General features: G+C 36.9%; 3 protein-coding genes across 3 annotated transcripts; 1 reads left to right on the forward strand and 2 right to left on the reverse strand.

Moving 5' to 3' along the window:
• Window positions 1-3,254: 3,254 nt before the first annotated feature.
• Window positions 3,255-4,280, reverse strand: LOC130719376 (uncharacterized). Its single transcript, XM_057569998.1, has one exon. It carries the CDS (start codon window positions 4,278-4,280, stop codon window positions 3,255-3,257), a length of 1,026 nt encoding a protein of 341 aa, XP_057425981.1.
• Window positions 4,281-4,325: 45 nt separating this feature from the next.
• On the reverse strand, window positions 4,326-5,015 carry LOC130719377 (uncharacterized). Its single transcript, XM_057569999.1, has one exon. The coding sequence runs from the start codon at window positions 5,013-5,015 to the stop codon at window positions 4,326-4,328; it is 690 nt and encodes a 229-aa protein (XP_057425982.1).
• A 4,082-nt stretch (window positions 5,016-9,097) lies between these two features.
• Window positions 9,098-10,102, forward strand: LOC130721308 (MLP-like protein 43). The gene is made up of 2 exons (XM_057572072.1): window positions 9,098-9,370; window positions 9,606-10,102. Exons 1-2 carry the CDS (start codon window positions 9,187-9,189, stop codon window positions 9,875-9,877), a joined length of 456 nt encoding a protein of 151 aa, XP_057428055.1. The 5' UTR covers window positions 9,098-9,186; the 3' UTR covers window positions 9,878-10,102.
• Window positions 10,103-10,494: the final 392 nt, after the last annotated feature.

Below are 10,494 nucleotides of genomic sequence, written 5' to 3' on the forward strand. Positions count from 1 at the left end.
TGATCAACCGGCTTCACAAGTTCCAATATGAAGTATTCCCCTGATCAGAAGTCTCCTAGGTTAAAAGGTCAAGTCGCTATCCAAGTACAAAAGCAAGTGTACCTTCCTGACGACCTACCTAACGTTCTCAGCCACAGCAGAAGCTGGATTTTCCAGAACTGCCCTCCAACGGTAGCATTTCCCATGCAACGCTCAACCCTAATCCTTGGAGTATATATAGAGGCTGAAGATTGAAAGAAGCGGCTAGAAGAAAGAAACACACATACGCGCAAGACATATTCAAAATATTCTAAGCTTTCTTTCATCTGAAATTCATTGTGTTTACTATTAGCTTTTTAGAAGCAAATCTCTTGTAAACAATTCTTTGATAAACAGTTTGTTTAGTTCCTTTAGGAGATCAAGGTTGATCGGATCCTAGAGAAGACTAAGAGAGTGAATCTTAGTGTGAGCAAAGTCAGTGTAATTGTTAGTCACTTGTAGGTTTCAAGTGCAGTTGTAACTCTTACCTGATTAGTGGATTGCCTTCATTCTAAGAAGGAAGAAATCACCTTAACGGGTGGACTGGAGTAGCTTGAGTGATTTATCAAGTGAACCAGGATAAAATCCTTGTGTGCTTTTCTATCTCTTATCTTTAGCACTTAAGTTCTCGAAAGATTTGTCAAAATCTTTAAGGTGGAAGTTTTGTTCTGAAAACGTTATTCAAACCCCCCCTTTCTACCGTTTTTCATACCTTCACCCACTCTCCTCTTCTTCCTCCTCCTCCTCCATCCCACCAACCACCGTCACAACCAAACCCCATCACCTCCAAACCCACGCCCTCGTGAAGTCCCTGTCACCGTCCAACAAGAGGAGCACCTCGTCCTTCACCTTCAGGTCCTCCTTCAACGCCTTCATGACGAATGCCTTGCCCATCGCACGCGATGGTTTCTCCTTCGCCTTCAGCTCCCCGGAACTCTTCCCTTTCGTGAGCCCGACTCCCCGTCACCGTCTTGACCTCGCTGGCATCGTCCAGAAGAAGATTGGATTAGGGATTTTGGTGGTGGGAGTCAAGCAGATTTGGGGATGGGGTTAGGGATTTTTTTTTATGGAATCAGTTTTCTGGGTAGGGATTTTCTTTAATTTTTTACCCTAATTTTGGGGAAATTCCTTCTCTTCCTTTCTCCTTCTTCTTCGAGCTTCTTCTTCTCCCCTTCTCTTCTTCTTCTTCCTTTCTTTAATTTAATGTTAAACTAAAAAAGAAAATCCACGTCAATTAATGAAAGAGCCTCTGTTTGGTCAACTAACGGAGCTTAACAGAAGGGGCTGGATCGCACGTTTTTGAAACGTTGGGGTGCCTGACCGCTACGTTTAAACACGGGGGGCCCCGATCGCTCATTTCTGAAACATCAGGGGCCCAAAGTGGAATTAAGCCTAAAATTTTCAAATCAATTAGTTGTTAAACTACCAACTAATTTTCGTGTTTGTTGTTTAAGGTAGAATAGAACATGACAAACGACTCCTGAAACATAACACTTTAGTTCTCTAAAAAATAGTGAAAAAAATAAAACGAAACAAGACACTCTAATAAATAAAATCTACACTTTTATTTGAGGTAGGAAGGTTAATATGAGTTAATAAAATATTTAATTAGATACAAAATATTTCACAAAAATATTCGTCATAAGTCATTTATTTTTTAATTTAATTATCATAAAAAATTAATTAAATAATTAAGCAGTAAAATCTTCCTACGTTTGTATTAAAATAAAGGAATCAATAACAAATTTCTTTGTAATTAATATATTAATAATAAAATTAAAAACTGAAAAAATTGTATTGTCAAAAGTAATTCAACTGCCTAAATTGAAAAATTGACTTGAATTTTGCATAAGGGGAAATAACAAAAATTAAACTTGATTAATAACAATATAATGTTATCAATAAATAATTTAGATAAAATAGTTTAACTTTAAAAATAACGCTATAAGTTATTTACCATTAACTATAACATATGTGTGTTTTACTTGAAGAAACAATCTCAATATAATTTTATGATCTTATTATATATTAGTAAAAACGATTTTGAACAAGCTTAGTAGAAAAAAGTTATGACCAAAGTTGAATAAATATAAATTTACTACGTAATACTTAATCTATTTAGTTATATCTTATTATAGTTGAAAAAAATGAAATTACTTTATTTTTCTCGATTTTAACATGTGCAAAGCTGTTTGGGAAATTGTGATTGCCCTTCCCAAAAAATTCCTTTCTCAGTAAAAAGTATAAAAAATGGTAAATCAACTTTTTTTGATGGTATTAAAAACATATTGCTTAATTTTTTTTTCAAATGGATTGTATTATTTTTCACATTATTTAAAAAACAAATAATTAAATTTATAGAATGATCAAAGGCTGATTATTAAATATTAGTTATTAAATTTGAGTAATATTAATTATTTACAAAGAGAACTCAAATACTATTGAAAAATCCTTTTTTTGGAAATTATTGAAATGTTAAACACAATTATCATTTTTATTTTAAAATAAAAACTATTTAATATTTATTTAATAATTTAAACTATAATCATTATTATATAATGTTAAAAATATTGTAGATAAACCCGTGCAACGCACGGGTATAATGCCTAGTTTATTATGTATTTCACATACATTTATATTTTGTAGTACATTAACAAAAAGTTATAACTTTTTAATTTTTTTTTAAATAAGTAGTAAGTAAGGTATCTTCCACTCATTTTTAAATTATGTAAGTTAGTATCTATAACTTTAGAACCATGTTAAAAAATCTAAAGTTATAAATTTAAATTTATAATTTTATCACTTAATCATTTAATTTTAAAATATTTTTGAGGCTAGGTGTGGCTCCAGTTTTTTTCTTTTTTTTTTAAAGAATTTTTTATATATATTTTTTTTTTTGGATAGGCCAAAGAATGGAAAATGTTTTCTTCACACCTCATTTTGAGGTGGAAGGAGGTGGAAGAGGAGAGAGATAGGAAGAAAAGAAAAAGAATGAGAGAGAAAGTATGAGATGTGATAGATGATAAGAGGAGAGAGGTAGAAACAAAAATAGGTGGAAATGAAGTGTTTAAAAGATGAGATGTGTATATATCATTACTCATAAATTGCATTAAAAGGGGGCACAAGGGGTGCCCCAACCCTTAATACAAGAGAGGGAAGAGAAAAGAAAAAGAAAGCAAAAAGTACACCAGATAATTAAACAGCCTTTGACAGAAACTAGATAGCTAATAGTATCATCAAATAACCTCCAAGCATAGCATTGGGTGAGATTGCCATTCAAACAGTGTGTACGAGAATCCCTTTATCTTGGCTTTTAGCCAGGACCAAGACTTTAATTGAATCAAGTCTAACACCTTTTGAATATTAACTTCTTCATCCTTGAATACCAGTGCATTCCTACTATACCAGATGACATTAATTGCTGCAATCCATATGGCCCAAGCACCCTGCCTCCATCTCTGATTTCCATATCCCTGCAAGAATTGCATGAAGTTCGCAGCGTAGTCCTGCGGTAAAACAGAAGAAACTCCGCACCAATTATACATAAACATCCAGACCCTCCAAGATAGATTGCAGGAAAAGAAAAGGTGAGGAATGCTCTCAATTGAGTGCAGGCAGAAGGGGCAGGATAAATCAGAAGTTTCTGTTAGGACATTTCGCTGTCTCAAATTATCTCTGGTTGGTATCCTACCCAAAATGGCTCTCCACGCAAGAGCCAAAGCGTTAGAGGGAGCCCTAACAGCCCACAAGTCCTTAAATATTCCTCCCTCTACCGGCTGAACCTGTTTATGTAGAACATCGTAAGCAGATTTTACGGTATAACTTCCGGACACCTCATTTGACCATGCCCAATAATCTGCTCTGCCCCGCGAAGGTGAAAAAGCGCTGACCACAATCCTCAGATTCACCAGTAGGTCCTCCTCCTGCCTTGACAGAAACCGATTCCAATTGAATTCCCAATTCCATTCCCCTGCGACCCAAGTTCCGCAATCCCGAACCAGATTGTCCTGTTGAGCAGAAGCACAATAAAGTGCATCGTATCTATCACGCAACGGTTCTTCCCCGATCCAGACATCTTTCCAAAAGAGAACAGAATCCCCTTCCCCCAAGCGTCTAAGCAGCCCAGTATCGAACCACGCGCCATGTTGACCCCCGTAACACTGACTATTCAGGTCCTTCCACCAAGCAGATGCTGTAGCGGGCACATTACCATTGTATTTTGCAAATAACATCTTACTCACCAAGCAGTAACTATCCGTCATCAATCGCCACCGCCACTTTCCTAACAACGCTTTGTTAAAATCCCCCTAATCTCTCAGCCCGAGACCTCCCATAGCTTTCGGTTTACAAATCACATCCCAACTCACCCAAGCCATCTTGTTCTCCCCCTCCTTCCCACCCCAAAGGAAACCCCTCATCAAGCTCTTACATTTCTTTCTAATTCCCACTGGCATTCGGAACACTGACAGAAAGTACAAAGGGATTGAGGCTAAAACACTCCTTATTAGACAGATTCTGCCACCGAAGGATAAAGAGTTCCGCCTCCAATTTGACAGCTTCTTTTGTATTCTTAGAATCACCGGATCCCAAAAGGACAATCGACAAGGACTGCCTCCAACCGGAAGACCGAGATAAGAAAAGGGAACCGACATGATCCTACAGTTCATCACCGCAGCGTACCTCCTCAAAAGATTACCAGCCACCGAGATCCCAGCCAATTTGCTCTTGCTAAAGTTCACCTTAAGTCCCGACACTAGCTCGAAGCACCGGAGGATACACTTGAACACCACTACATTTTGAGCCGAGGCTTCTCCTATGAAGAGGGTGTCATCAGCGAACTGTAGGCAAGAGACTTCAATAGGTGCTTGCTTCCCCACGCGAGCTGGCTTAAGCTTATTACACAAGACAGCCCTTTTTACTAAACCATTAAGCCCCTCCGCCACAATTACAAAAAGGAAAGGCGCCAAAGGGTCGCCTTGACGAAGGCCCTTATGCATTTTGAACTCAGCAGTGGGGCTACCAATCACCAATACTGAAACCGAAGCGGACTATAAGCAACCACGAATCCATCCGATCCACTTCTCACTGAACCTCATCCTTCTGAGCATATACTCAAGAAAATCCCAATTAACTGAATCATACGCTTTCTCAAAATCCACCTTGAGTACTAAAGTTGGAGACTTCTTCCTCTTCATATCGTGCACCGTTTCATTAGCAATGACAACACTATCCAGCATACTCCGACCTCCCACAAAAGCAAATTGGGTCTCGTCAATAAGTTTTCCAAGCACCAACTTGAGTCTATTTGCTAGGATCTTCGACACCACCTTGTACATGCAACCCACAAGCGAGATTGGCCGGAAATCGTTCAAACCTTGCGGAGAATCCACCTTTGGTATAAGAGCAATAAAGGAAGATTTAGAGCCCCTTGGCCAAACCCCATTGGCATGAAACTCATCCAACACTCGTTTGAAATCTTGTTTAATCAAGTCCCAAAAGAACTTTAGAAATTTAAAATTTATCCCATCCGGACCTGGGCAACGATCACCTTCACAAGACCAAACAGCTTCCCTAATTTCGTCTATACCAAAATCTGCAACTAAGGCTTCATTATCAATCGCAGATAGCTGATTAAAATTTACCCCATCTAGTCTTGGAGCAACCCCCACCTCTCTCTGGAATCGTCTTTCAAAATACTCCTTTATTACCCGCTTCACCACACTCGGTTCCTCTTGCCAAGAACCATCAACATTAAGGCCCACCAAGGTGTTTGCTCTTCTCCGCCAATTCATCGTTCCATGGAAGAATCTGGTGTTCGCATCACCTTCCCGAAGCCATCTAATACGGGACTTTTGGTGCAACAAGGACTCGTGGAGGTTTGCTACTCTCCAGAAATCAGCTTCGAGTTCTTTTCGTCTACCTTGTGCATTCTGTGGTAAAATGGCAGATTCTGCTTCTTTATCTAAATCATTCAATTTTTCTGCAATTTCTTTCTTCTTTATATTCAGATCCCCAAACACTTCTAGATTCCATTGCTTTAGCTTGAGCCTCAGAATTTTCAGCTTTTCCTTCAATGCGTAAGCGGCCCAACCTTGGATCTGAATTTTTTCCCATTCCTCTTCCACGAAGGCTTTGAAACGGGAGTCTTGCAACCAGCTGTTTAAGACTCTAAACGGCCTCGGTCCCCAATCCTGTCTTGACAAGCGGAGTAAGACCGGACAATGGTCTGAAAAATCCCGATTAAGGATTACTTGAACACAACTTGGCCACTGAGAGAGCCAATCCGGGGACACCAATACCCTGTCCAACCTACTCATCGCCGTGCCGTTTGGTCGGTACCAAGTAAAATTTCTGCCTATGAAAGGGATTTCTACCAGCTCCATGTTATTGATGAACTCATTAAATGAATCAATATCCCTCCTATTAAGATAAGACTCTGCCGAAGCTCCCTTTCTTTCCTCAAGCGAGCGGACTGCATTAAAATCTCCTAATAAGCACCAAGTCTGATTAACAGCTCTGTTCCTCCACTCTAGTAGGCTAACCCAAAGCCTCCTCTTGCCTTCAATGTCACAAGGCGCGTAGATGTTCAAGATGCTGCACTCAATCGCAGACTCACCCCACAAACAATTAATACTTATGAAACCAGGCTCTATTACACAATTCTGAACTGCAAGAGTACCTTTCTTCCAAAGGCACAACAAACCTCCACCGCGATTTACAGCAGGGGAGAACACCCAATCACAGTCTACGTCACCCCATATCTGGTGGCAAACTCTAGGATTCAACGTATCAAGCTTCACCTCTTGGAAACAAGCCAAGTCAACCTTTTCTCGAGCAATAAGGTCTCTGATCACTCTCCATTTAACCTTACTACCCAGCCCTCTAACATTGAAGCTCAGGATCCTCATTGACAACCATTGTTTGTCCCTTCGCCCTCATCATGAGTAGCAGCCACTCCCTTATGTCCATCTCTTTTTTCTAAAGAATTTTTTATATGCTCTCATAATTGTGTGTTGCTTTCATTTTATTTTCTTCATTAATGTATTTGACACTGTGTCTGTTGTTTATATCTATCATGAAATTAATGTTCACTTAAATTATTGTGCTCATCATGTCATCCAATACAATACATATATAAAGAAGAATATACTCAAACATATAAATAATAATAAACGGTAAAACCTTCACTCAGCACTTTACAAGCTACTCAAAAATTTCATTAGAAGAAATTTTGCTGTAACATGCTATGTGCTGCTGTGGATTTCTCATGCACCTCCTATTTTTCGGCCTCCACTATTAGTATAGTATATATTGTTGTCTTCTTATTGTATTTTTCCTGTTTTATTGTTCCTGTTTCTTTACTGTACTGTTGTTTTCACTTTGTTTCTTTTGTCGTATTTCGTTGTAAGTCTAGTCCTTCTTGGACTGTAAACTCTTCTATTTCCATAAGAAACTTGCTCTCATGGTTTTATCTATAATATTTCTCTTTTTCGGAAAACAAAATATTTTCAATATATTTTAGTCTATAATTTCTTTTATATTTAGTCACACTGATATATAAGGTCTGGATCCGCCCCTGGCATTTTACGTACATTTATATTTTGTAGTACATTAAAAAATAGTTATAACTTTTAATTTTATTTTTAAATAAGTAGTAAGTAAGGTATCTTCCACGCATTTTTTAATTATGTAAGTTAGTATCCTATAACTTTAGAACCATGTTAAAAAATCTAAAGTTATAAATTTATAATTTTATCACTTAATCATTTAATTTTAAAATATTTTTATTTAGTTACATAATTTTTGTGTCCCCCAAGGACAACTCAAGTGACATATCAATTGGGATCAGAGGTCAATCTCTGGAGGATGGTCTTTCCGAAATAAAATTAATAATTTTATTTATTAATTATGTGGATGATCATTTATATTTTTAATTAATTATTTTTAATTTATAATGGCAGTTAAAAAAATTTCTATTGAGAAATGGAATAGGGAAATTATATTTTGGCTTATAAAAAAAATATGGGTAAGAGCATATATGCATACCCATACGATATACGATGACAAATATTCAAATTACAACACATGCGGCTATGGGACAAGTACCAATAATTTGTATGTCTATCGTATAGGGTTGTATAGTTACATTGTTTTTGGACCAGTGTGGGACTTTCCTATATTGATTATTGTTGTGCTGTACTGGGAGTATCATATATAGCTGAGAGTGATTGTTCTCACCGCTATCTTTCTAATAAATTGCTTTAGCTGTTTAAAATAATGAGTACTACCTACCCATACCCATATTCATTGTCATCCCAACTTACACACTTATATATCATTGTATTAATCAATTTTATTAGTATTAATACAGTTCTAAACTTCTAGTTTATGATTTTTTTCTAATGTCTTACGATTTTAAACTCTCATATAATTGTTTTTTTTATTTGTTCATGTTAAAATTTTATATTTATCGGAGGCTTAATCAGAGATCATACTAGTAGCTGGGTTTGTGGTTTCATGAGCCACGCAGCGTCGGGCAATGCTTTTACTGCAGAAGCATCTGCTCTTCGTGATGGTCTGTTAATGGCGTGGAGCCACGGTGCTAGAAATCTTGTCTGTGAGTCTGACTGCAAGGAGCTCATCGACCTGTTGCAGAGGCGTGATAGACACAGTTTTCATGTCCAAGCTGCGTTACTACAAGACATTTGCAACCTACTGGACAAAGGGTGGCGGGTGGAGCTCATATGGATTCCCCGGGAAGTTAACTCCGTTGCGGATTGGATGGCAAAGCAAGGCCTAAGGGACAGGAATATCAATCTTCAATAGCTTCATGTCCCTTCCCAAGAGCTGCAAGTTATGTTGCTCCAAGACTCTCTAGGAGCTCCTTAGTTGTTTTTGTTTTATTTTGCAATTTTCCGATGTATAAAAAAAAAAATGATTGCATGAGTTTAAAAATTCTTTAACTGTTGAGAATCCATACATATTTATAGTTTTTTCTCGCTTTCTTTTAATTTTCTTAGTCTTCTAATTTCACCCGTCTCTAAATCCAACATTTCTCTTTTCTATATAAGGCGGTATACCCATCCTCATTTCTCATCCCTTTCTAGTTCCACGGTTCCTTCCTTCTATCTATTTCTTTTGCTTTGATTTCTTTCTTCATCAACAGTCATGGTACTTGCTGGTAAGCTTATTACTGAAGTTGGGGTCAAAACCCCAGCTGACAAGTTCTACAACCTCTTCACAACTCAGCTTCACGATGTTCAAAAGCACGCTGAAAAAGTGCATGAAACCAAGGTTCATGAAGGCGACTGGCATGGTATTGGCTCAGTTAAACATTGGACTTACGTCGTAGGTATGTATTCATCATTTTCTAATTAAATCAATTTGCAAAAGAAAATATATAAATACTCGATTAGTTATTTTTATTGTAGAATCGATTGCTAATCAATTTTTTCTCTATTTCTAATCTAATATGCGCAGTTCTATGAGATGAACTATGTTAAATTTTGATCTACCCAATGAATTACATGTTATTAACTAACAGACTCGTTTCTGTTTGTGATCTTAATATATATGTGAAACAACAGATGGCAAGGTGATCACATGCCTGGAGCGTGTTGAAGCCATTGATGAACAGAACAAAACAAACAAATACACCCTTTTCGGTGGTGACATCGATCCGCACTACAAGAACTTTACGCTGATTTTACAAGTGATTGATAACAAAGATAGCCATGCTGTTGCTAGGTGGACTATTGAATATGAGAAGCTCCATGAAGACATTGAACCTCCAAATGGCTACATGGAGTACTTTAACAAGCTCACTAGAGATGTTGATAACCAGATTCACAAGGCATAGAACAAGAAATCATGAAGGAAAAAACAAATATAAGAAATAAATGGGCTTGGTTTGAGTACAATGAAGTGTTTATCTATGTAATCGGTGTGAAGTTTAATATGTAGCTCACTGGAGATCCTTGTTTGCTTCTGTTGATCGTTTGTTTGTATTGAATAAGGATGCATCTTGGTGTTCTCTTCGTTAATCGTCATAATGCAATAAATAAATGATTATTTATGTGTGCTAGCTCTTTATAGTTTTTGAATTGATTTAGGTTGATTAGCCAAATGTTTCATTCTGCAGTGGATATTATCAAAGTTGCCAATTTATACATGAGTATAATATACTACTCTTAAGAATCTAGGTTAGTAAGGGTGTTATCCAACAGGTTTATTCGAACTTAGGGTGTTTAAATGTCCGAATGAATCAAACACGTTTTATTTGGGTTGGTTCAAATTTCCTGATTTTTATTGTTTGACCCGAACCAAACCAACTCGATCTCAATTGGGCTAGCTGGGTTCAGATGGTTGGATTCGAAATAAGAAAATATTATTTAAAAATTTATAAAATTTATAAAATATTTATTTTAAAAAATTGAAAAATTATAAAGAAAAATATGGAAACTGTATGTAATCCAA

Source organism: Lotus japonicus, chromosome 5, assembly GCF_012489685.1.
Source record: "Lotus japonicus ecotype B-129 chromosome 5, LjGifu_v1.2".
In the NCBI taxonomy this organism is placed as follows: domain Eukaryota; kingdom Viridiplantae; phylum Streptophyta; class Magnoliopsida; order Fabales; family Fabaceae; genus Lotus; species Lotus japonicus.

What these genes read in the sequence shown, in the direction of transcription:
- LOC130721308 (XM_057572072.1), top strand. Translation starts at nt 9,187, where the DNA reads ATGGTACTTGCTGGTAAGCTTATTACTGAAGTTGGGGTCAAAACCCCA. An exon ending in ACATTGGACTTACGTCGTAG is followed by an intron (nt 9,371 to 9,605) that starts GTATGTATTCAT and finishes GTGAAACAACAG; the next exon opens with ATGGCAAGGTGATCACATGC.
- LOC130719376 (XM_057569998.1), bottom strand. Translation starts at nt 4,280, where the DNA reads ATGACGGATAGTTACTGCTTGGTGAGTAAGATGTTATTTGCAAAATAC.
- LOC130719377 (XM_057569999.1), bottom strand. Translation starts at nt 5,015, where the DNA reads ATGCATAAGGGCCTTCGTCAAGGCGACCCTTTGGCGCCTTTCCTTTTT.